Source organism: Micropterus salmoides, unplaced genomic scaffold, assembly GCF_014851395.1.
Source record: "Micropterus salmoides isolate LMB-PRFRI ecotype aquatic unplaced genomic scaffold, ASM1485139v1 Ms_hic_scaffold_13, whole genome shotgun sequence".
Taxonomy (NCBI): Eukaryota; Metazoa; Chordata; class Actinopteri; order Centrarchiformes; family Centrarchidae; genus Micropterus; species Micropterus salmoides.
Window position 1 is genome coordinate 9,633,670 of NW_024040374.1, and position 27,404 is coordinate 9,661,073.

General features: G+C 38.0%; 1 protein-coding gene across 2 annotated transcripts; it reads right to left on the minus strand.

Moving 5' to 3' along the window:
* Positions 1–898: 898 nt before the first annotated feature.
* myo1f (myosin IF) lies at positions 899–24,682 on the minus strand. 2 transcript variants are annotated; one of them, XM_038715398.1, is made up of 29 exons: positions 24,664–24,682; positions 24,396–24,546; positions 19,570–19,698; positions 17,175–17,264; positions 16,977–17,071; positions 16,701–16,788; positions 16,515–16,604; positions 14,731–14,862; positions 14,405–14,539; positions 12,151–12,283; positions 11,557–11,753; positions 11,338–11,418; positions 11,102–11,188; positions 10,798–10,884; positions 10,291–10,458; positions 9,964–10,049; positions 9,789–9,870; positions 9,521–9,627; positions 9,327–9,425; positions 9,067–9,211; positions 7,654–7,768; positions 7,391–7,560; positions 7,002–7,147; positions 5,964–6,110; positions 4,083–4,231; positions 3,836–3,898; positions 3,294–3,501; positions 2,098–2,258; positions 899–1,957 (listed from the first exon to the last, which is right to left on the minus strand). In XM_038715398.1, exons 2-29 carry the CDS (start codon positions 24,396–24,398, stop codon positions 1,881–1,883), a joined length of 3,270 nt encoding a protein of 1,089 aa, XP_038571326.1. In that variant the 5' UTR covers positions 24,399–24,546; positions 24,664–24,682; the 3' UTR covers positions 899–1,880. The 2 variants fall into 2 exon arrangements, with proteins under 2 accessions (XP_038571326.1, XP_038571325.1); XM_038715397.1 differs by lacking the exon at positions 24,664–24,682 and having other exon boundaries at positions 24,396–24,584.
* Between the last annotated feature and the right edge of the window lie 2,722 nt (positions 24,683–27,404).

Sequence of the window (27,404 nt, forward strand, 5' to 3'; positions counted from 1 at the left end):
TAGAGCAATCATTTCATGTGCAAGTGCCACTTAAAAGCTGCATGCAGTGGCGATAGATGTATTCATATGTTGTACTTAGTGTAAATAGAGGTGGCAAGTATTCATTATGGAAACTAGCACCATTGTGTCATATTAATCATATGTATACTATTAGAAAATTGTGTAAGAAGTACTGTTTTACTTACGTGAAAATACCACAGTATAGAAAATACTCTCATACAAGAAAAATTCCTGCATTCAAAAACAAAAGTATTGGCATAAAAATATACTTAAAGTAAAACTGCTCATTATGCAGAATGAATTTCACAATATTATTTAATCACTGGATTATAATTAGTGATGCATTAATGTGTACATCACTTTGTTGCAGCTGTTAAAGGTGGGGCTGATTTTACTTTGTATGGCCTACTGTACGGTAACTTGTGAGTCTAAATCCTTAATAATACAACATTATTTGTTTATTTTATTTTGTATTATTGATCTGGATCCACAGAGTAACTAAATCTCTCAAATAACTATAGTGGAGTAAAAAGAACAATATTTGCCTTTGAGATGTGGCGGAGTAGAAGTATAAAGTAACAGAAAATGTTAATCCTCAAGTAAAGTACAAGTACCCCAAAATTGTACTATTTATATATATATACTGATATACACACACACACACACACACACACACACATACTGTATTATTACTTGTAACTTGTCATCTTTGTGCAGTATACACACCGGTTCACAGATACACACTGTTCTATGTAGCAATGTATTATTTGTGTTGTTTCTTTGTATTTTACATTGGATACAAATTGCCCTTGTCCCTAATTATTTCCATTTTAATTAACTCTAGTTGAATGAAGTTTACCAACTTTGTTTACCATATGGACAAAACAGAAAAAATCAATTCAGTGTTAAAATCTTTATTTTTCTCTTCTTATTCATAGACTAAAACACATATTGATTGTGAGAGAATTACAATATTTTACAAAATCAACCACAAATTTTTAAAAAAATGCAGAATTAGCAGAAATAAACACTTTAAACATGTTCAGAAAGATTCAGAAATGATTTATAACTTACTGAAGACAACCTAAACAAGTGCAAAAATCCATGAGATACAAATATGAAAATATATTTCTTTTTTCTTTATTGAGATGATAAAATAAATGATAAACTACCAACCATGATATTAGTAATACTCAATGAATAGAAAATCCTTTGATTCTTTTGATTCATCTGAAGCAGGTTTGTTACAGTGCAAACGTAACAGTCAAGTTCTCTTGTTTCATATTGAATATATTCTCAAATGTCTATTATTACTTTTATTTTGAAGATGTCACACTGCTGTCTTAATCAACAATACTAAGCAGTATTGGATGTTGCTCTGTAGAAAAGTTTCAGGTAAACATAAACACTGTAGACACCAGAAAGCAATGCAGTAATTTCAGGTCCCTTTTCTGTTAAGGCTGTAACTTTTAGCTTTGAGCCATATTTCAGTGAAGTAGAGGCTCAAAGAAAGGTGTTGTGGGAGTGCGGGTGAAGTCAAAGATCTTGTTGTTATGTCACTCAGAACAGGAGAGTCTTGGACAACAACAGATGTGAGACCTGTGCAGCTCTTTGCAATGGATCTGTGTTTTAAAGATGATGATGACCATGACAGCGATGTCTGTTTGTACAACATAATGCGAAACAAGTTATATGTGTCTCTAATGTCAGCGAAGTCCACCCTTAAACAGCCCTATTTCCATTACGGATGGAGATCTACCACGTGACCATGGACTATTCACAGGAAGTTTCTTTAGCGGACGATATGTGCTGCCTTCAACAAAATACACATATTTTCTCACCAGACACAAACTAGTCCACCAGGAGAGATCGAGCCTTGTTCAAATCTTTTCCACGTAGTTACCAGGGAAGAGACCTTCCCTTCCGTGAACCCTGCCTGTCCACCAGCCTGATGGATCTACAAAGAAAATAAGCAGAGAGATATATCATTAACTACTGTAGGATATTTTAAATATACCAGATCAATCAAATGAGACTCCAGCCTGCTGATTATTTATTTTCATCACTCTCCATTTTGCATTCTTGTCATTGACACACCTTCTTTGACGAGGTCGAACACGTCGTTGACCTCAAAGCTGATCTCGTCTGTGTCCTGGCCGATGTACTGATATATTGCCCGGCAGCGGGGACCCTGGGGTCGAGGCTGTGGTTTAGGAGCAGGAGGAGGTCGCTGATTGATGCTCCTTTTCCTCTGCTTCCTGTGACAAAGACAGAAAATGACAAAAGGGATAAAAGGAGCTGCTGATGAGAGGGATTCTTTGAGGCTAAATGGCCAGTCAGGGAGAGTTAAACCACAGAGAGCAAGTTTAAGCTTTATCTTCATGGTTTCTTTTTTAAACTGTAAAACCAAACCAGAACGTGTGGTTCTAAAAAACACTCTTTCAAAATCACATGAACATTTGTAATGACAAAGATTACTAAAAATCCAATCTGGTCACAAAACCTTCCTCAATACAAGTTGAGTGGGCCACTCCATATGTCTAGATAAGGATGCTAAAATTATCTTATATTGTTTATTTAATATTTCTGATTTAGGGGACTTTAATGAATACCATTTCCCCAAGACCTTTGCAAACTAAACATCACCGGTTTGACAAAAATGACCAGTCAGTGGATGTAGCTCAAAATAAATCAATTGGCTAATCATATGAAAACAGAGAGACGGCAGAGTTCACATCTAAAACTGGAAAGATGACATTAGAGAGAGCACGGGTCCATATAATTAAAAAATGTTGTATACCAACAAATAAATTGTTTAATTTTGTTAAAATCACAAAAGTTCAAATTCAAATACAGTAGCAAATGTTGTAGTGAAAACACATTAATCTTAGAATATGGAACATAAACCTCATCAACATGTTTCACTTTTCACTCAGCAAGACAAAACCTGAATGCTTTTTAGAAAATTTTAACAGCATCTAAAACCCCCTCCCCAGACACATTGCTGTAACTTTTAGAAACCAACAACCACTTTTGCCTTTGGGCGTGTTCAGAAGACAGTGGGATGGATGTTTATAGTCCTGAAGCTGATTCACTGGTTTCACAGGTTTATCCATCCCACTATAAAATTCATTCATGTGTTTGGGTGTTGAGCCTCACCTTGACAAGCCTTAACAACTCAGTTGTTAAGGTGTATAAATTGATTTTTACTGACTCATCAGCACCACCTACACATGCTGTGATTATCACTTCCTAAGTTTTTTTTTTCTATTTCATGAGGGGATGTTTCTTACCCTGACATGCCCTGGTCAGGCACATTAAGGAAGTCCATGTTCCCCTGGTTGTGCTGGTTGTGGGCTGGGACTCGGGGCATCCTCTGGGAGCCCAGTTTGGGCAGGGCTGTGCTGGGTGGCCGACCCTGTTTGTGCGGGGAGGAATATGTGATATCTGACGGTTGGTTGTGATGGGCTCTGGAAAACTGGGCGGCTCCATTCTGGTGCGCTGAGGAAGGAGAAAGCGGGGAAAAAGTAAAGCTATCGCCCGAACAACCTCAAAACTTCTTCACAGCTGCTACTGCTTGATCTTCAAAGTAACTGTTAACCAAAACTGTCAAATGTAATGGAGTGAAAAATAGAATATATGAAATTGGAGTATAAAATAGTATATTTATGCAAATTATCAAATAAAGTACCTGAAACTCTTTTTAACTACAGCACTTAAGTAAATGTAATTTTGAGTCTAAAGGTATGTCATGTAAATTATCGACATTATATCCAAATAATATACTGAACATAACAAAGAAACTAAAGGAGATACAGTTAAGTAGAAACTTTACCTCTGCTGGCAAAATTATTTCTCCCTCCACCATGAGACTGTGGAGCACTCTTCCTGGTGGGCTCTGATGAAATACATGCTTAGTTACAATAACATTCATATAAACAAGAATCTACGTATCTTAACATATCTCTTTGTAACCTTTTGTATTTTTTTAAATTTCTTTAGTGTGTGAAATTTGCTCAAAGGTTTTGCCCCCCTCCTCCTAATATGAAGACTGTATGGTGCCATTTTTTCTTTTAACTCACTGGAGGACTTGGGTAGACCGTCCCCTATTGTGATGGTGAGGGTCTTCCCTCCAGGTTTCAGCTGGGACAGGTCTCCTTGCCCCCTCTGAAATACCACCACCCTGCATCCTCCTCCACCCCAGCCCTCCTTCTTCACTCTGAACTCTAGCCTGAGAAGGAAAAAAGTGTGTTTTTTGTGTACAGTCCCCTCCAAACGTATTGGAACAGTAAGTCAAATTCCTTTATTTTTGTTGTTCACTGAAGACATTTGGGTTTAAGATCAAAAGATGAGTATGAGACAAGAGATCTAGATGTGTTATACAACTCAGGACATACCACCCTTTGTTTGAACCCACCCATTTTTCAAGTGAGCAAAACTAATGGAACATGTGACTGATAGATGTTTCTTGTTGCCCAGGTGTTTCCTTTTAGGTTGATTGTCCAAACATTAAATAGCTCTGCATGACTAGTCTAAGTTTTCATCCTTGATTCAAACCTATAAAGACTTTTCCTGTTAAAGAAGATAAATCAACATGAAGACCAGAGAGCTGTCTATGGGAGAAAAGCAAGCCATTGTCAAGCTGAGAAAATAAGGACAATCGACCAGAGCCATTGGACAAACATTGGGCATAGCAAGCACAACAATTTGGAATGTCCTGAAAAAGAAAGAAACTACTGGTGTACTGAGCAACAGATGACGAACAGGTCGGCCAAGGAAAACAACAGTAGTTGATGACAGAAATGTAGAGAGCTGTGAAGAAAACCCCCAAAATGTCAGTAAGTGACATCACCAACGACCTCCACAGTGCAGGGGTGAAGGTATCACAATCCACTGTTGGAAGAAGACTCAGAGAGCAGAAATATAGAGGCCACACCACAAGATGAAACCACTCATCAGCAGTACGATTCGGAAGGCCAGATTGAAATTTGCAAAGAAGTACAGAGATGAGCCGCAAAAGTTCTGAAACACAATCTGATGGACTGATGAGACCAAGATTAATCTCTACCAAAGTGATAGAAAGGCCAAAGTGTGGAGAAAGAAAGGAACTGCTTATGATCCGAAGCATACAAGCTCATCTGTGAAGCATGGTGGAGGTAATGTCATGGCGTGGGTGTGCGTGGCTGCTTCTGGAACAGGCTCATTAATATTTATTGATGATGTAACTGATGATGGTAGCAGCAGAATGAATTCAGAAATGTACAAAATGTACAGAAACATTTTGTCCGCCACTTTATGGAGAAATGCATTGAAACTAATCGGGATGAAGTTTAAAACTAATGAAACTAATCGGGATGAAGTTTATCATGCAGCAGGACAATGACCCAAAGCACACTGCCAACAAAACAAAGGACTTCATCAGGGGAAAAAAGTGGAAGGTTTTAGACTAGCCAAGTCAATCACCTGACCTTAACCCAATAGAGCATGCATTTCACCTCATCAAGAGGAGACTCAAGGGAGAAACACCCCGAAACAAACAAGAACTGAAAGAAGCTGCGGTAAAAGCCTGGAATAGCATCACAAATGAAGAATGCAACAGTTTGGTGATGTCGATGGGTCGCAGGCTTGAGGCATTTATTGCAAGCAAGGGTTATGCCACCAAATATTAAATGTTATTTACTTTAAGATTATTTGTTCCATTACTTTTGCTGACCTAAGAATGCTGTGGTCTAATACAAACAGTGATATGTCCTAAGTTGTTTAACACATCTAGATGTGAACACCAGGAAATAAAAGCTGAAATTCTGATCTCTTGTCTCATACTCATTTTTTGATCTTAAACCCAAATGCCTTCAGTGAACAACAAAAACAAAGGAATTTGTCTTACCGTTCCAATACTTTTGGAGGGGACTGTATGTGAGTTTCTATGCAAATACCGGCTGTCTGAGTGTAGACTCCTCTACCTGTCATTGAAGGAGATTGTCAGTTTTCTCTTGGTCACCTCCTCGTAGCGTTTTGAGAGAAGGCTGAGGAACTCTGTCTTAAAGTTGGACTCCAGCAGACTGTCGTACTGGACCTCATGTAGGATGAAGAAATCATCTTGTCTTGTACTGAAGAAATAAAAACATTAAGAGCTTAAAGACAACTAAAAAGAAAACAAGAAAAGCTTAAATTTTTTGAAGAAAATATTTGCCATTGCTGAAACATTGAAACACTTGAATGTAATGTACATTTTAAGTTATTAAAGCTGTACAGCATAAACTTGTACTTAAACCTGCAGTTCAAAACTTTTGTCTCTTTTTTTTTTTTTTTTAAACCAGCAGCCTGGTATAGAGTATGATGACCTGGGTACCATATTGTGCCAGACAGATTTGACTTTAACAATAGAGTATTAATATACTCCTTTGTCTGTTTTATTATTTATTTAATTTATTAAATGTATTGATTTGTCACCGGGCCGGACAGGGGGGCAGACAACGAGAGTAATTACACAACACTGTTGATGCGCTTATGACGTATAGACTATAGATTTACCAGATGTACTGGTGTCTATGGTATATTGCGAAATAAAGAGATTTACATGGCTATGAGAGGCCTTATTAGCATTGTGTGAACTCTTGAATGTAATAAACATTCATTTATATGTAAAAGTCTTCCATCTAAAAATGGCAATAATGAAATGAACTTAGGTTTCAGTTTAAGTTAAAATCAGTGGAAAACATATTCAGATTAAAATGTCTCCAGGGTAACTTGAGCATTTGCTTTGTAGTATTACGGTTTGTGAGACTGGCCCAGAAAATGTCAAGTTCTCAACTGATAAGCTATAAAAAAAAAAGGTTCTGAGAATTCTCAGTTAAGACTAATATGTTCACTCTTAATGCAACAGTGGTTACTGAACAACATGGCATCATTCTAGTTCTTGTATTTTCAACCACAGTATCTACCACAAAAGTTACTAGTACCAGGTGGAGTAATGTATTTCTTGTAAACTAAAGACCCACCTCAGAGAGACACCACTGATGCTTCCAAACTCCAGTTTTCGTTTCAGCACCTCCTTTATCTGTCCTTTCTCAGGTCCTTTCTTCACCTTCTCTCGACCAATCAGATAGATGCCTTTGGGGGTCAAGATTAAATCTCTCTTGATAGGCTGTGTTGGGAACAAAAAACACCCAAAAAAAGAAGTGAGAACCTTGAGCAATGCCAGAAAGCAGAAGACGTTTTGGGGAAGAGGTATGGTGTGAACTCCGTCATTTCCACAATCTTACTCATTGATTTAAAGGGGAAAACACAAAGAGACATCTCTAAGATGAGGAACTTTCTTCTTGGTAAAATTTATTAAAGTAAACATTACTTTTTGCTTTATTCGTTGAAGGACAAAAGCATGTTTTACCTTGAACCTGCGATCAAACTTTGTGACAGAATCAGCAAAGTCAACACGCTCCCTCTTTGCCAGGAACTGTCGTAGCTCAGGCCTCTGCTCAAGACCGAGGTAGTCTCCGACAAAGTTTCTGTTGATGCTATTCTTCCTCCGCTCCTTCGAGTTGTACAGGATGTCTGAGGCTGTGTCGCAAAGGAGGACAAACATTTATAATCACAGTTCTAAATGTGCACTTTGGTAGGAACAATGTGGAGAGTTTTTGCCCTTTAACTCACCCTCCTCTCTCATCTGTTCATACTTCTTCCTGGCAATGTATCTTCTCCAGGATTTCTGAATGATCCTGGCAAAAGTGTCAAACTTCCTCTCCCTCATCTCCTCAAGCAGGAAAAGCTGTGGAGCATACAGTGTGAGAAAGGAGTTTACATTTATCATTATTTTCTTAATATATGTAATTTTTTAAGTATTGAAGCAATTTTCTTTGTGTTAATTAAAATGTTTCTTTGTTAATCGAGCCTCTGCTCACAGAAAAATTACCACAATTTAAATTATTTTTGGCCACTAGGGGGCAGTGGAAACGTGATTGTGACAACACACCTTTTAAGTTGATAAGGTGAATCGTAACTACAAGAGACCCCTTTCACGCTGTCACATTGTTTTCACATCGTCATTTAATGTATTGATATTATAAAAACATTGATTACAGCTGCTTTAAGTAAAAGAAGCAACACTGTTGTAAACGTGACAGGCTCACATTATACATGATAGAAAGGATCCCTACAGAGATAGACCTTTATTTAAAGAGTAAGATCCTTTTTGTTTAATCAGAAGCAGACGCTATTTCACTCTGTTCAAAGGCACGAGATTCCCTTAAGGTTGCTGGTCTACCGCTGCCTCGATCAGTTACTATGTTTGTGTTATTGTATGACTTTGGTGTTTTATAAGGTTAAAAATACCAAAGTCACACAATTACACATAGTAGGTAGACCAGAGAGCTAAAATTAGGATTTTTGTCAATGGAGTTTCGTTGGAGTGGCTGCTTCTAATTAAACAAAAATGATCTCACTTTTTAGCAGAGGTAAATACTGAATACTGGACCAATTTAAAAAACTGTTTTCCCATAGTCACATACACACAAAAACATGGGGAAATAAGGTCCAGGTTTATAAATACCCTATAAGTAAAATTATGCGAGGATTGTGTTCAAAATGTACTAAGAATTAAAAGTAAGTACTAATTAAGCAGAAAAATGGCCCCTTTGAGTTTTATATTATTATGTGGTTTATTAATATAGTAGAAATCTCTAATTCGTGATCCTGTCTGTCTAGTTTTCACTGTAGGTTCTTATAGTTGATGTATTAATGTTTTAGTAGCATTTTACTGTTGTCGAGCTGTTGTTGTGAAGCTAATATTAACTAGTAGTTTCATCTGTAACAATGCCTCGTATTCTATAAGCTCATTGTATGTTTTCTATGTAAGAAATATTACATATCTATATTAATTTGTAAAGTAACTAGCTCTACAACTATCAAATTAATGTAGTGGAGTAAAAAGCAACACAATACCTTTCTCTGAATTGTGGTGGGGTGGAAGCATAATGTAGCATGAAATGGAAATACTCATGTAAAGTACAAGTAACTCAAATTTACAGTACTTCAACACAGACTGAAATATATAAAAAGGTTTGTTACCGATTCAGGGTTCTTGACAAAGACCTTGGTGCGTCCCAGCTGGTACTGGTCGTTATCCATGTTGACAGACCGGAGGAGGTGAAGTACCCCCTGCTGCTCTGGACCCCTCCAAGATGGCCATGTCTCAGCTGTCAGAATGGCGTACCTGGATACACACACACCAAGCCACTTTGAGAGTGTGTGTTAAGCTGTATTCTTCTTTCAGGAAAAACCCACAGAAATGGATGCATCCTTTCAACCATGTGCAGGAATATACTCACCTCATCAGAAATTTATTGAAGACTCTGCGGTATGCAAATCCAGCCCTTCTCACACGTATGTTTTCCTTCAGTCCCAGGTATTCAACCTGATGCCTAGCCCTAAAAACAGATGGAATAACACCATTCAATAAGAAGTCTTTACTACATGTTTGAGTGTATGTGAATAATATGTTTGTCACAGTGAGGATGCTAACCTGCTCTCCTCCCAGTCTTTTGGCCGTTTTGTCTCATTGGGTTTGATACACCGGATATAGTGCGGTGTGCATTTCATCAGCGTGTTCACCAGTTCATTAGCTTGTCTCTGTCAGATATACCAGTGCGCTATTAATGCATTGTTACAACCCAAAAAACTCCATCTTAATTCTATTTTCTGCATATTCAAACTGAGGGAAAAAATCGGGGTGCACTGATCAAAGGACCTCAGATATTTAGTTCATGGTTTCTCTCAGTTTAAATTCTCACCTTGATCTTTGAGCTGGCTGTAGTCGGCCTGCCTTTCTTTTCTGTGTTGAGGTTTTCAGGAAACAAGCTACGGATGAAATCACTGTAGAGACAAATTCAAAGAGATTTTTCCCCACTACATTTCTTAACTAAACCTAACATAAGTAAAAACATCAGATAGGTATAAGAAACTTACTATTCACTGCTTTGCATGAGTTCAATGAGGTCAGGGAAAAGGACATCCCGGTTTCTCTCACAGAAGCCGTTGATATCATATGACACCTGAGACGAACCCAGACATTTTAAATGCTTTGTAAACTTTCCCTACCTGGCAAATTACAGATTGTTTGCTGTTCATGTAGCAAAAAATACGTCCAGTTGATGTGACTAAAACCTTAATCAGAATACAACACACATCTGCCAACAAGCATTATAGGCAACAACACTAACGTTTAAAATATATAAAATACCAACTCTTGTGAAAAGGTAGTATTTCTGCTACAGGAGGTAGGCTGGTTCCTACCTTGCCAGCATAGTGATGTATGACGAAGCCGGAGTTCCAGTTATTGAAATGTTCGTGCGTTCCCACAGCGGCCTGCAGTTTCTGCAGCAGATTTTCATCTGCACCATCTCCTTTGGCATGCATGGTGGCACACACATCATCCAGCACGCTCATAATACCAGGAGGGTTCTTCAGGGAGAAGATTATGTAGATGAATTTTACTTTAAACAATCACCACTTGCCACAGAGTTTACACATATGAAAATCTCTTGGAAGAAAAAAAGATCCCCCCATGCAAATGTAGAGTATAAAGAGTCATAATTTGATGTTAAGTAGATAATAAAAGAACAAAACTGTCTATCTGTCTGACTGTTTTCAACCACTGGAATGCTTCCGTTTTTTTGAGGTAGAGCACCCAACTAGTTCAGTGCAGGAGAAGCACTCTTATTAACCACTTCAAATCGGTCGGTGTAAAGCCTGTAATTATTTACCGACTTCTTGGCTAAGGTGATGCAGTTATGAACTTACCAATTTATTTTCAATGAGGTCGCATACAATCTTGTTGTTGAAGTACTCAATGGGAGTCCACTTGATGCCTTCATGAACGTATTCTTCCTGAGAGAAAATTTGAAGACATACAAAGAAAAGAGCTCAAAGTAAAACTGATTGAAATACGTTTTAAAACAGTGGATCATATTCATATTAAAATAAACAGAAGCTCACTCTTGTCTCTATCAAACAGAACCCCATTTACTCACCATAATGCAGATGTTAAGAGACAAGGAAGAGATGTGGCAGAATTTACAAAAGCATTAAATTTCGCTGTAGCTACCTGCTCAGCCTTCAGAGTCAGTTCAATGAAGATCTGTTGCAGTTTCTCGTTGACAAAGTTGATACAGAACTGCTCAAAGCCATTTCTCTGCCGGGGGAGAACACAATCCAGTCTATGTCAGATCATCACCATAGTAAAATAAACCCTGATGTGCTGTACCATCTGTACAACTACCATCTGCTATTTTAGTGGCTGCCTATAAATATTATGGAGCTGTAAGTTGTAAGAGGACTAACCTTGAATATCTCAAAGCCATAAATGTCAAGTACTCCAATACTGAATTCTTCATGTGGTTTTTGGATGGCTTTATTTATGGCCTGGATAAGGATGGATTGAAAATATTACATACAAATGCAATTATTTCAACTTGTATAGATATCTCAGTTATATAAAAAGAGGATGTTTAACTTCATTTTATCTGTTTTTGTTGTTACTGTATTAAAAAGTTTGACTACCTCCACCAGGTAGTCAAAGACTCGTGCATAAAGGGCTTTGGCCAGGGCATCCCTTGTATATGTGGCCTGCTCCTGGTTCAGGGTCACATTAATGGACTCAGACTTCCCTCCCCACTTTGAATCCATCTTCCGGCTGGTCAGTTTGTCCTGCAGACGGTTGGGGTCGATGCCCAGCAGATAGGCAGGGAAGGCAAGCACTAGAGTAAACAAAAAGTTGTATTCCTTTTGAATCAAAACAAATATATCAATTTTGCCAAAATAAGATTTAGATATGTTCAGCTTCAATATTGAAAGAGTACAGACTGCCTGAAATACTGATGTAACAGAATAAAGTCTAGCTTAAATTTTACAACTGACAGCAACTGTGGGATTGTAAAATTCCCACCCTGAATGAAGAAGAACAAGGTAGTGTTGATGTGCACAAATTTAGCAGGATGTCTGCCATGGGACTGCTTTGCCATGGTGAGCTCTAATTTACTCATATCCCTTGGGGAGAAAATAAGAAATTTTCATATGCCAGGTGGGAATGTATGCACACATCCATGCATGAGTGAATCCAAGTGTGTCTTGTGTATGTGCATGTGTTTCACTCACAGTCCGTGCTCTCCACCTGCCCATAGTTGCCTGCCTCTATGAAGCTGATGTTACCCAGGTGGAGGATGCCTGCGACGATCTGTAGCACCTGAGTCTGGATATTGCCTGGGATCCCAATCACCTGCATGGCTTCCTGGACATCACAACACAAAAGCCGACAGTGAGGGCAGCAGTTTGAAACAGTTCCCCCAATAAGCATAGGTGAAATTTATTGGAAATGTTTAATTGTCCAAACAAACTTATAGGCTGCTATTTTTAATTTTACTATAACACCATTTTTTAAAATTGTCTTGTTCTTTCTGGTTGGAGAATATTAGGCTATAATACACTACAAGGTCACTCACTCAGTCATTTTATACATCAAAACATCTACTTCAAAGCATAGAAACTACATTCAGTTATTATTAGATACATCTAGCTAGCTAAAACTAGTTTAATACAACACCCTTGCAATAAATCACACCTTCATGGGGCTTAAAATGTTTTTAGTTTTGTCGAAACTGTATATCAGGGAGGGCAAGAACAGCAAGACAATTCAGCAGCACCACAAACTACTAGAAAGAGGAATCAACACTTAACTTAGCTAACGTTAGCCAAAACAAAAACAGAAGGTATGATTTACAGCAGGGATGTTGTATTAGGCTGCATTAGTTTCAGGTAGGTGTGCCCAATAAACCGGCAATTGAGTGTAAGCATGGTCACTTAACACAGGAATAAAAGAGAAGCTGTTCAAAAACAGTTTTTATTTTTTTGTTAGTTTAACTCATGGCTAACTCTGTTTCACCAATGACAGTTGGTTTCTCTAGCATTATAACTGTTAGCATAGGGCGTTGCAACAGTATGTATATAACAGTGGAACTTATTAAAGGAATTCCACTTTGGGACATCAGCAGGTGTTTGTATGGCAGGAACTGGTCAGACAGAAACAGAAACAAGAAAGCACAAGTTTCTGTGGAAGAAGTTAGAGCAGCTCACAAACAAGCTCCAGAAAGAGAAGAGCGTGAGACTGGAGCTGAGTCAACAGTTGCAGGAGCAAAAAAACATCCTTCAGCGAGAACGTGAGGCAGAGAAAAAGTCTTAAGCTAAAAGGGTTAGAGTGGATCAGGAGCTCATCTGGGGGCTGAGGGGTGAGCAGGTTGCCCTCCGTCAAGAGCTGGAGGTCCTTAAAAGAACACTGGGACAATTGACCTTACTGACCTCAAGCTTTCCACCAAACCCAAGGATGAGTTAGTGGCCAATCAGGCCCTCCAAAGCAACACTGCCCAGCTGAACAAAAAGTTGCAGGAGGAGAAGTCCTGTACTGTTTTACAGGCTCTCAAGGCTGAGGAAGAAGTCAATCAAACCCTACAGAGACAGACTGCCCAGCTGAAAGAATAGCTGAAGGAGCAGGAGGAGGAGTCCCTCGAAGTACTTAGGGACTACTACTTCAGTAGAAACTAGCTCCAAGTAAAACTGTTACAGAGTAACAGAGGCATTGTTTTTAGGAAGTCATATTGCTGTTGAATCTTTTTAAACATAATTTGTTAATGCTGTTAGCACCACAAATGAAATTCTAAACTCCATTGCATTTGAGAGGCGGAAGAAATTCTGGAGACTGGCATCTCAGACACCAGATAATCAAACTACTAACTAATAAACTCTCTGCAGAACTGGTTAGATGTCACGCTAAAGGTAGGGAAGAAAATAATAGTGAGAAAATTATGTTAAAACATGTTTTGGGCGAACTATGCTGTTGGATGATTTTAACAGACATCTGCTTGCAAGTAATGATATTTTCCATAGTCATGATATAGTCTATAATGTTATTGTGATAACAGCATTGTGAAATCCATGTCACTGTGTTCCTTCAAGGCTGGATTACCAACCGGGCACCAGCCTCAGCCCCTGGGCATGAAACCCATTGGTTTGTGGCAATTAATTGTAACTTTGTCTGGGAATATTTGCACTACTAAATCCCAATATGAACCTGCAATTTTCACAATATACCAAATGTTGCATGAAATAGTGATACTTCCCTCCAAACTTCTTAGATTGTTTAATGTGAATAATTGATAAACGTCGAAAGCGGTTAAAGCAAAGGTTAGAGAAAAGTAAAACAAAATAGCATACATTTGTGTTGTAGAATAGTGTTTTTACTTATTTCTTATTATTTATTTAATCAATGCATGGCCTCTACAATTTATCTTGTGACCTCTCAGAGTCAGAGGGATCCCAGCCATCTGCTTGGGAACCACCTCTTGCATACAATATGTACCATAGTCTCTTGGAAGTCTTTGCTGTCATTGGTCCCATCCACCTTGTATGTCCCAGACTGATTGAGGTAGTAGTAGTAGTCTGGGGTCATGATGCCTAGACCCTCTTTCTGCTGATCATTGGCGCCCTCTATCAGCTGGAAGACAAAAGTGGGGGTAGAAGAGCTGGTTAACTTGAATTTCTGAGGCAGTGCTTTTCAAAGTGGGAACCAATTGACTAAATAAATTGTGAGCATGAGTGTCCAAGAAACGTTTTAGTTTTAGTTTTTTTTAAGGCAATTGTGACTGATCTGTGACCATCTGTGCATGGATCTTGTCAGCCTCTGACCTGATAGTAAATGTGGAAGTTCCTCTCGCTCTCATTCTGGCTCACCACCCTCGACTTCTCCAGCAGGAAGTTTGAGATTTTTCCACCGTCTGGCTCTCCCCCTCTACTGAACTGAATCTCAAAGTATTTCCCCTGGTAGATGCAAAATCAAAGTCAACAATCAGAGGTGACAAACAGGCTGTCAACAGATAAATCTGTCAAATGTGGTAAACTCAACATGTGCAGGGAAGGCAAATATTCCCCTTATTGTACACTCAGCCTGACACACTACTAAAACCTTATCAATCAATAAATACAAGCTAATAAAGATACCATTAAACCTTAGTTTTATAAATAACTTGCTACATGTGCTAGACAGCCTACATTGACCCAATCATGCGTGCCACATCAAGTATGACAGGAAACTTAACAAATTGATGCACTAAAGATGCACACATGCACGTTCATGTGGTTGATAGGTGTGAATTTAGAGGACCCCGCTGATGAGAAACAGGGGATGAAGTGAAATGTCTTTTTTATGCATCAAACCAACAGCATTAGCTGAAACAATGCTACTGTGCTGCATTGTAACAGCACAATTAAAGACTAAGTCATTTATTTTTCTTTTTTAGATCTTTGATTTTATAATTTCTTTGGATAACATGACCTGTAAATATTGTTATGTTCCCATTTGAGCTGAAACGATTAGTCGATTGACAGTTATTAAGATGTTATTTTTCACACAAAAATGCTAAACAATCTTGAGTTTTAGCTTCTCAGTTGTGAGGGTTTGCTTATTTTTTTGTCTTATGTGATGGTCAATTAAATATCTTTGGGGTTTGGACAGTTAGTTTGACAAAAACGACAGCCTTTTTTGTGTGAAAATTAGTCAATTATTTCTGACATTTCATCGACCAATGATAATCAATCAACTGTGGAAATAATCGGTAGACTAATCATAATGAAAATAATAATTAGTTCACAGACAGCAGTTTGAGAAATCAGCTTTAGATGGAGCAAGTCTGCAATGCTGTCGCATTTTATGAAATGAGTCATGCAACCTTCTGCTTGAGACTGAAAGTGAATTCTTGATCTTGGAAACAGCAGTTGACCAAACAATCTCACCACAAGGTCCATTTAGTAGCCGTTGTGGAGCCTTCAGCTTTATCATACAACCTGTTTGCAGACAGAGTTGTACCTAGATTGAGATGCTGTTTCTAAGATCTTTAAGGTGCTAAGACAGAGTTTAGCTGGCAGCATAATTTTTCACATTGCATTATTTGAAAAAGCTTTCCAACATGTATTAGGAGGCGTGTTATTAGTATCTGTTGACTTCCTAATGTGTCAGTGGGTTTAGCTCTCTTTCTAGCCACAGGGTTCATTATATGTCAGTGAATGATATATAAAATGCTTATAATTTTTTCAAATATTCTTATTTCTCTCTGTTAGTGGTCTTTAGTGTAGATATTTTTTGTTACACCGCATACCAGCATCCGCATTGAGATGGTGTTGTCATCTTGGTCGGTCTGTGTTGTCAGTTTTTCAACACTACAAGTCTACAGCCATGCTAGCAGCTCTGTGACATCATGACATCATCATAACACGTGATAAAAAACGAAAGTTTAAATTTAAACATCTACAATCATATAATGTGATAGGATTTTAAGCTCCAGAACAGTTACTGAATGGCGAGATTTTGTCAAATCCTTTTTAATGACTATAAATGTAGGTGAAAAGTGCATTTCTCACAATTAAACTCTTTAACTTGCTTCCACAGTAGGTTTTGAAGTAAAGATCATACTCACAAAACGACTAGAGTTGTTGTTGCGGACGGTCTTGGCATTCCCGAAAGCTTCCAGCAGAGGATTTGACTGTAGGATGATGTCTTTTACATGCTGCAATACACACAATGGCAGAGCATGAGACACAACAGAAATACTTCCACCCCATGCTGCTGGAACTTTAATAGTTATTGTGTGCTGCCTCTCCACCTGAACTTTCGATCCTCCTCCAGATACTTTGGAAATGTAACCCATGATGTATTTGGCAGCCACTGTCTTTCCGGCACCACTCTCACCGCTACAACAGCACCATAATGCCATGAAAAATAGGACAAAATAACATAACTCCAATTAGATCAGCATATGACAACACATGCTTCATTACAAAATAACAGAACACAACCAACACCAAACAAGACACACACAGTCTAATGAGAGAAAATGAAAACGCTGAGAAGAAAAACAAAACAGGGCTGTTGTGATCACCTAATGATGACACATTGATTCTCTCCATCAATCATCATGTTTCTGTACATGTTATCAGTTAAGGCGTAGATGTGGGGTGGATTCTCATATTGGGCCTAAAGAGACAAATAGAGAGAAATAGTATCCAACAATGGTTTGAACCGCAGCACCACAAATTCAAAGGAATAAAGGAATGAAATACGAAAGAGTTTTACTCACAGCTCCTTGGTAAAGCTCGATCTCTCTGTCAGTGAAATAGGGCATCTGTTTAAATGGGTTAACTGATATCAATACAGGGCCGATGTATGTCTGAGAGGAGGAGTTCAGGAGCGGGATGGATAAATACATGTGTAAATCACCTCTAGAACTTGCTGTACATTTCCAATAGAGCCAAGAAGAAGAAGAACGTACTTTATTGTCACATACACATTGCGAAATTCATCCTCTGCATTTAACCCATCCCTTGAAGGGAGCAGTGGGCAGCCACAGTACAGCGCCCATGGACCAACTCCAGTTTGAGATGCCATGTCAGGTCAAACGGCACTGACTGGAGAACCTACCTAACATGTTTTTGATGGTGGGGGAAACTGGAGCACCTAGAGAAAACCTACACAGACACAGGGAGAACATGCAAACTCCACACAGGAAGGCCGGGGCAACCGGGGTTTGAACCCGCAACTTTCTTGCTGTGAGACGACAGCGCTACTGCACCACCGTGCCGCCAAGATACCAATATTGCCTTTTTTCGATATCATACTTTAAAAATCTAATATTTAATAGGCCACTGTATATAATTCAATATATTTTTTTTGTGTACACAAATACATAACTTTAACTAACATTTTGGAAAAAAAAATCTGATTATTACAGAACTGTGACTAATATATGTACTGACCAGGACATTTTACAGGTCAAGTGAAGTCAAAGTGAGTGAGGTGCTCTCTGGTGAACAAGACATAACGGCGAGATTGTTTCTAAAGTATCACAAAAGTGTCTTTGAAATTTTCACTGACATTTTCATAAAATGCCCTCAAAGGTCTTTAAATTTGACTACCTTTAGTCTTTCGTACCTGAGGCTGTATTGTGCCATTGCAAAGTACTGTAATATTTACTATGTTAGTTTAGCGTGTTAGCATGCTAACATTTGTTAATTAGCACTAAACACAAAGTGTAACATACACAAAGTATAGCTGAGTCTGATTGGAATGTCACTTGTTTTGCAGGTATTTGGTCATAAACAAAAGTATAGAACAAATTTAAATTTTGACCTGATGATGGTGCTAGACGTAGTCAAAGGATTAACAAAGTTATTACAATTCATACTGAAGGGGACATGAATGTATGTACCAAATTTCATGGCAATCCATCCAGTAATTGTTGAGATATTTCAGTCTGAGCCAAAGTAGTGGACTGACCGACACAATGACCATAGTATTTCTAAAAACCTGTGTGATGGCCCTAACCATTACATGCTTATTAAACAATCTATACTTCCTGATTACTGTGTTAAACAAACTACCTAAAAAGTCAGAGAATGCAGAAGAGTAGCTCCAACCACAGATATCCTTTACTTAATGTCTAATTACTGCAAATTAGTAGTTAATGATTTGTAAAGAATCATGTTATCTACTAATAGTCCAATCAATTTATAAATCCATTGTGATCCTAACGTTTTGCTGGAGTGTAATTTTACTTGAGTTGACGTCAGCTGAGTATATATTTAATGTGATTTTTTTCCTCTCACTCTAAATATGGGTTTGCAGTTCAACTGTTCTCTGATAAGACGGAAGTGAGCTCTTGAGTCACACAGTGAATGCAGAAGAGGAAGAGTGAATTCATTGTAAATATGCCCTTATATGTTTGCTTGATTGTTTGACTGTATATTGCTGCTTTTAGTCAGAATATGGAGGTGGGGATAAGGTGGGGAATGAATGTATGAGTGTGACATATAGGACTTTAACAGAAACTAGGGAAGAAAATGTGTTTGACATATATCAAAAAGGGTACACAACACTAAGTCTCCACATTTCATCAAATTATGATGACATTTTCATTAATCTCTCAAATTTGTATTGCTTTTGAGGGATATAAGGTAAAGGTAGAGGCTCAGATTTTATGACACACATTATTGACACATAATGGCTGAACTTCCTGTCCCACAGTCATTATGATTTCCTGTCCAGAAGGCTCCCAAACAGTGGTTCTCAAAGTTTTTCACATCAAGGACACGAATTAGACCATGGGTCAAGATTTTGTCTCAGGATCGCCCATCTGATTTTGGCACACATGACATTTGGATGTTTGTTTTATGTTTTATTACAGAAAGTGTATGAAAACCATGACCAAAACAGTCATACGTTCGGTTACTGTGTTACTTATGGATGGAATTGATTCCCCTTTTTGTTGGGGATCCTCTGGATCACCCTTTGAGAACCACTACTCTAATGTTAGGATGACAATTAGCTTCCATTGTAGCTGTTGTTAATCTTTCTAATGTCCATGGAGTTTAATTGTTTAAATTCAAGATCACAGTATGCAATTCCAAGACTGGCCTGCATTTAAAAAACTTATAAATAAAAATAAAAATACAAATGAATATCAGCTTGTAGGATACAAAGATGAAGTCGTCCAAGAATCTTTTCTTGAGGTTTTCCACAATGGCGTCCTCAGTGATCTTGGACAACAGGACCATGTCATCCACTCCGCTTTGCTTTACATTTTGACTTTGCCAGTGGTACTTAGCCTGAATCAAACACCAGAGAGATAAAGAAAGACATTGGAGATGTGGTGGAGATGCTGCTTATTATGTTGAATAATTTACTTGTCATGAGGACTACCACTGAGCCTGTGAAAACAGTTGTATAATGTCGTCTGTGGCTCTGGAGGGACCTTTCCAAAGTTTGAAAAGATTCAGATGCTGTTTGGGATTGGAGACTAGATCTTCTTTGCAGAAAGAAGTTTGTGTTACAAACTCAGGGCATGGATTTTGAAAGTCAGGTGCATTTAATGAACAGGGAAGGTCAAACAAATAATGCTGTTGTGAAACCAGTTTTTGATGCTTGGCCTATACTTGAGACTGAAATTGACTGAATGATTGTCATTATATCGCAGACTCTGGTTGGATTTGGAAAACTTGTTCTGAAATCTGTGTCTTTAAGTCCCTCAACTTTATTGTGCCTTTAAGTTCAAGTTCACACTTCTAAAAGCTCTTAAGATGAATCGAACAGAAGTTAGAAAGACAGAGAGAAAGAAACACAAACAAGCAAAGGAGAAAAGGAACAAACAACAATAAAGACACAAAAATTAAGAAAAGGAAAAAAGTAAAAGAAAGAAAGAAAGAAAGGGACTAACAATGAAACAAGAAACAAACAACAAGGGAACTAACAAACAAACAATGATAAAGAAACACAGAAAAATAAAGAAACAATTAAGCATACAAACAAAACCAACAAGCAAAAGGAAACAAACATGTTATCATGATATATGAAGAGCACTGAAAACTTTGGGGGTGTCTAATGAAGTATGACAAAGACAAATTTGGCATCAACATAGATGTGCTTTAACTCATTGTGGTTGTCATTACAGGAAGCTGGGCCTGGTTGCCAAGAAACGGGTCAAAGATGAGGTGAGCTCATTTTCTAACTTAGACATTTTAGAGAAGCATTACCAGGCTTTGTAATCTGCCCGAGAATATACAGGACCTCGTCATATGAATGATGTGAAACATTAACGGCGGCTATAACTAAACAATTTTTGTTTCTATGCAATAAAGAGGACATCAGGCAGACCATAGATTTTGACACATTCTTACAGAACCATGAAGTGAACTCATCTCCTGCATCTTGGTTTTCCCTAAAAGATGCTGGTCTGTTTGATGTGTGTCTTAACCGGTCTTTTCATTGGCACGTGGTTGGGCTGTGGTCTGGGGCTTCAACATTCACTACTTGACAGGGAGAAGCTTCACATGCTGTACCTCTATGCAGCCAGTCAACAGAAAAAAATATTCATACCATGACATTATAAAGGGAAGAGTTGCAGATAACAAGAAACACTTTAATACCTGTTTCATTTTAGCACAGGTGTTGTTACCATCAGAGCCATCCAAGTCACTTCCAGCCATATATGTTTAGATGGTTGCTTTCACTTCTTTTGTAATTAATGTGACATTTTCATTTGTAATTTATTTCTTATATCATAGAATTTATTTTAACAAAAGACACCAGATATGACAGTATAAGTTTATAACATGGAAATGTGGACAAAAGTTGCAATAAGCGTCTTAATATTTCACCAAAAGACATGGCATGTACTGTAGCTTGAATACGTCTTGGATTAAACAGATGCATATTAAACAGCATATGTGACATGTGGTGTCAGTAAGTGTGACTTTTTATATCTAAATTTAAATACCCTCGGGGGGAAATTAAAACCCATGAAAACCAGCAACAGCAAAGCTATCATGCTGTTAAAAATGTCATCTTTGTCATGGTTGGGCTAATTTACAGCAAATGTATAATATAGACTCAAAGGATATATCTGTTTTTACTCTATATTTTTCTTACTAACAACAAATCCCTTCAAAAGAACAAAACCAGCAGTTGGTTAGTTCTTCTCTCAATACTTTCTGACTTCCCTATACTGTCTGTGTAAGTCCAAAGCCCATTGGTTCATACTGAAAATATAAATCTTTAAAAATGAGTCACAAGCGGATTAACACACGCTTGGGCCTATGTTCATCATAATGAAGGTCACATATTCACCCAGTGCAACAGAGGGAATTGCTTTTAATAGTTTCTGGACAATAATGGGGTCTATGGTGCAGAAGAATATGCTTTATCAGGCTATACTTGTTATTAAGATAAATTCATGGTTTTGATCTTTCCATGGATTTTATTTTTTGACAAAAAGAAAAATAGAGAATATCAGCAGTGTTATTCTTTAACTAGACTAGAACAACAACACATAATGTAGATTTTCACATTTGATCAGATAGTGATACAAGATTTTTAAAAAACTGTCCTTATAATGTCCACAGAAGAAAACCCAGCAGTTTTAAATCCCTGCTACTGTTAAATCTGTGATTTTTTTCCAAAACATGAGGTGCTGACTACAGGATATTTTGCTGCTTGTTGCATAAAGTGATGATGTATGTAAAACTGTGACCAGCCTTCTCTTCACCTGAGTGAAGTGGATCACTAGCTGAACACCACAACAGTTAAATTCCCCTCATCTCATGACAGGAGGGTCACATGATAGCTTTGCAAACTTATCAAGAGGTGATTCTTGAGGTGTGTGCAAACAGAAAGCGAAACAAATTTGTCCGCTGTACTGTTAGTCTTTATTTGCTCCAAACAGCCAGTGTACCAACATTCGTTAGCTGTAAGCTAGCTAGCAACGGGCCGTGTCTGTGGGAGTTTCTGTGTGTTTGTGTTCAGTTAAAACTGACCAGAAACTCTGGTTCTTTATGTTATTTCCATCCATTATCTCTCCTTTACCCCCTCGGTTCGGTATGTTTATGAAGCACATTCAAATAGCCCCTTGATACAAGCTAACTTTCTGCTCAATTTCAGTATCTTCAATGGGCCTGGACATGTCTTTCCAGTGACCTTGTATGCAATCGTGGGACTTCTTAAATGTCCAAAAGTTCTCTCTGAACACAGTTGAATCTGATTCTTGGACCAGAGGGTGTTCACTGCCGCACAAGTATTTGTCCAAAGATCACAGGCATAAACACAAGGCTACATTTGAAATCAATCGTAGCCTCAGATCTGCAACAGTCTAGTAATCTAGATCCGCAAGTCTAGAATTAAAACTGTCACACAAACTCTGGAACAGCCTCCCTGTTGACTTCCTTTAAATATTTACTAAAAACTTGCATTTGTGTATGAAGTAGTCTTTCTGTACACCATCTCTTTTGACTCTTTTGATTAATCAATCGAAGCTTCCAGTGTTCCAATCATTTATGTTATTTTACTGGTTTAGCATGGGGTTTTTAGTCTCTTTAAAATGTGCTACACAAATAAATATTATGTGACTATTACACATGCAACACATGATTCATAGGTCCTGCAATACAGTTTATTGTGACTAAGCCTATCTATCTGTCTCTTATTTTTATATCCTGACATTTGTAAAGATCCATTGATATCACTGGGGGCAGTTTTCATTGAGAAAAACTTTCTACTCTTTAGACACTGAAAAGTTACTAGAGAGACATTGCTATTGAGTTAAAAATGCAAATTTCAGATGCCTTGAGAACCACAAACAAAATGCTAGTCACTTCTGTCGTGCTGTGGTTTTCACAAAAGTCACAACACCCGGAACCTTCTGTGCAGTTGTTGAAAAAAAACAGGCTGACCCTTTAACTCGCATCACACAGCCATTATTTGTCATATTTAAATGGACAAATTATGCAGATATAAGCCTTTGCCTTACATTAAATCATAAAGGTGTCTAAGATAAGAATGAGTACACTGGCAGTTGTATTGTGTGTATATATATATATATATATATATATATATATATATATACATTTATTTTATCTGCACATTTTGGAGGTCTTCACTCATACATTTAGGAGATATTAAGAGAAGACTTTTGGCCATATGTTGTAAGACTATGCAAGTTTAGATGTGTGAGGACCATTGTGTGAGGAGGAAGTGTTGTGACAGAAACTAGGCCTCTCCTGTAGTCCACTTCCCCCTCTCACACCTCATCTCTGCCTCTTGTGAAACCCTATAAACTTTGTACATGCTACCGGTTCTCTTCCTGCAACTGCCTGCAGACCCCCGGCCCTGATTGCACCAAACACGATATGAGACAAATCTTATAACCTCAGATTACAGTACAGCTCAATCAGTTCATGGCATAATCAAGATACTGTATTTTTTCTGATGTTTTATGAACATGAACACCACATTTATGTCGATTCTTTGTTCTGTTTTAGACTATATGAACTTCATGAGTCCAAATCCAAATCAGTGTTATCATAAATCAAAGTACACAACACTGCAATCAAAGTATTTTTTTGTACTTTGCTTGTCTCAATGAAGGATTTGTCCTGAAAAAGAGGAAACTCACTCTGCTGCTGCTTTAAGGGAGCTGAATTTCCCTGCAGAGATGGCCTTTTAAGAAACACTATCACATCCCACATCATGTAAGAAACTAACGTTAAAACTTGAAATACCCTCTTGTGGTTTGTCAAATGGGAACTACTGAAATGAAATGCAGTTAATCGTGAGCTGTTGTCACTTTTACAAACAGAAAACTCTTTAAAACAGTTGTTTTTGGAAACAAAGCATTAAGAATCAAGCAAGCGTGAGATCACCTTAAATGTACGTGAATGAGAAAACTCAAGATACATAAGCACTAGTTTTAGGAGTGTACATACAGTCTGTCTGAAGGCATGTGAGACAGCAAAATGACGGTGTGGTACTGTACCATTGTCCCAGTGGGCCTCTTCTCCTCCTCAGGTTTCCACTGTCCAGAGAGTGTGTGTTTGTTTCTGTGTCGTTAAAATCCACAGGTTGACCTCTTCAGACTTTAGCCATCACACAGCGGGACGGTTAACAGCCAACAGCAGCCAGCCAACCTACAGCACATCCACTGCAACATTCAAAAATGTACTTCCTCATACTCCCACAGATGCAGTACGTGAAACAAGAACACACACACACACACACACACACACACACGCACACAAACTCACTATGCAAAGCTACTTCTGTATTTCTTTAATATCCAGAGTCATCAGAGCGAGGATGAAATAATGACCTAACGGGCTGATGACAGTCAGCAGATCAGAAAGGTTAAAGGCACAATTAGTCAATCCAATTCATCTTGCCAAAGGCAGACATGTGTTGATGGGAACAACAACTGTAAGGTGATAATTATCTTCAATCCGTTGCCAAATTATGGTGTTTCAGATGTGAACGACCGGCTCCACCCAGACTGCGGTTGCTTCACGCTGTGTTTGTGTTGTCAGAGAAGCTGCTGCTTCCTACGCCCATAATAACTGATGCGGGTTCACACAAAGGTGGAGTATGCACCGTGTTGGCAGGAGTGTGTGTGTGTTTGTGAACGTGTGTGTGTGGAGCTGTCAAACTGTGTAGGTTTTGCTGTCATTTTAGGTGAGATGAAGTATCTTTACAGCAAAAGCTAGATCAACGTAGTTCTGGTCTCATGCATTCAGGGGCAGGTTTAGAAAGACTTATTTTGGGGTGGGGTGGGGGCCAGACTGGGGCACATTTTTAAATAAGGGGGGCATTTCTTACATTTGTAAAAAAAAAAAAAAAAAAAAAAGAAAAAAAGAAAAAAAAAAGCAAGATATGTATTTTGACTCACATCCAAAGTAAGTAAGTAAGTAAGTAAACTTTATTTATATAGCACCCTTCACAGACAAGAGGGGTCACAAAGTGCTTCACAGTAAAAAATAGAATAAAATTAACAAATAACAACAACAACAACACTTAAAATACATAACTATATGACTAGTTAAAGGCTTGTCTAAAAAGATGTGTCTTAAGGTGTTTTCTAAAAGTTTCCACAGAATCCAATACTCTCAAGGCTAAAGGGAGAGAGTTCCAGAGCCTTGGAGCCACCACACAGAAAGCACGATCACCTCTTGTTTTATAACGTGTTCTGGGAACAGTTAAAAGGTCTTGGCCAGAAGAACTCAGAGAGTGACCAGAAATGTGTGCGTGCAACAGATCCTGGATGTAAGAGGGAGCTTGACCATGCAAGGCTCTGTAAGTAATGGTTAAAATTTTAAAATGTACTCTAAAACCAATGGGAAGCCAATGAAGAGCCTTAAGCACAGGAGTAATGTGCGATCTCCTGTTGGTTTTAGACAAAAGCCTTGCAGCTGCATTCTGTACAACTTGCAGTCGGTCTATGGAGGATTTGTTTAGACAAGTGTACAGTACATTCACAAATAAAAGCATGAACAAGCATCTCCATCTCTTCTTTAGAAACCATAGATCTAATCTTAGCAATGTTCTTTAGATGGAAAAAACAGGAACGAACCACAGTTTTAACATGACTGTTAAAACACATAGATTTATCAAAAATGACACCCAAATTTCGCACAACATTACCGTCAGAGGATGATAGAGCCCCAATGCCCTGCCTGATTATAGGGGTAATGTTGTCTGGGGCAAAAATCACCACCTCAGTTTTGTCTGTATTTAGTTGTTTAGTTGTCTGCCATCCATTTGTTAATGGAGGCTAAGCAATTGTGCAACATGGACAGTTTGTCGAGCCTATGAGGACTAAAAGATAAATATAATTGGATGTCATCAGCATAACAATGATAAGATATGTCTTCAAAGCTACCAATAATCTTTCCAAGAGGAAGCATATACGGACTGAACAAAGCCCATTATTACATTAGAATAGTTACATTGTTTATTCACTGTAATAAATGAATGCCAAATAAACAACTTTACATATTCTAATATGAAATCATATCAATAAATAGCTGCTATTTGTAACTCCTAATACACAGACATGTAAAAGGCCCCCCACATAGGACCCCTCCTACACAGGACCAAGACACCCAAGAGACACAAAACCACTACTGCAAAGTTTGTAGTCATTTTATGTCTCTTTGTGATTGTTTGCTGTCTCCTTTCAGTATTTTTTTTTAAATCTCTTTAGTTGTTTTACATCTGGGGATGTCTCTTTGTGGCTGTTTTGCATCTTTATGTCTATTTGTGGTAATTTTGCGTCTCTTTGTGATCATTTTGTGTCTTAAAATTCAAATCTTTAGTCGATTTGAATTTGTCATTTTGTCTCTTTTTAGTTGACATTTTACATGTCTTTGGGGTTGTTTTGCGTCTTCATGTCACTTTGCGGTTATTTTGTGTCTCTTTGCAGCCATTTTGTGTCCCTTTGCGGTCATTTTGTGTCTTTTTAGTTGTTTCACTTCTTGTCTTGTGTTTCTCTGTGGTTGTTTTGCCTAAAACTGACAAAAGCATGGAGGTGACGTTTGTCCATAATTTAAAAAAAATAAAATTGCAAAAGTGTCAGAGGCAGGTGTCATTTAAAAAATCAAGATTAACCTAAGACACAAATTGTGAAAGAACAATGTTCCTGGTTTTATTAACCCCCTAATAGACAGAAAGGTTAAGGAAGGCTGAAGAGACCATCTAAAATTTTTACAGGTATTCACGCTTATATCTGTACTCATACAGTATAGTTACACATACACACATATAATCATCAACCATTTCTTGTCTCTGTCATGAAGGATGTCTCAGGTTCATTCAGACAACAGGAAGAAGTTGTTGCTTCATCTTTTACGCAAATGCTGTCAGATCCAGAAATAGACAGCCATCACTGATGATCTCAACCTCAGTCTGAATAAGAAGCACAAGCACAGCCAAATGTTTGTAGCACTTATACAAATAAAAGATCTAGCAAAGCTACTGTTAGATCAATGTGAAGCTG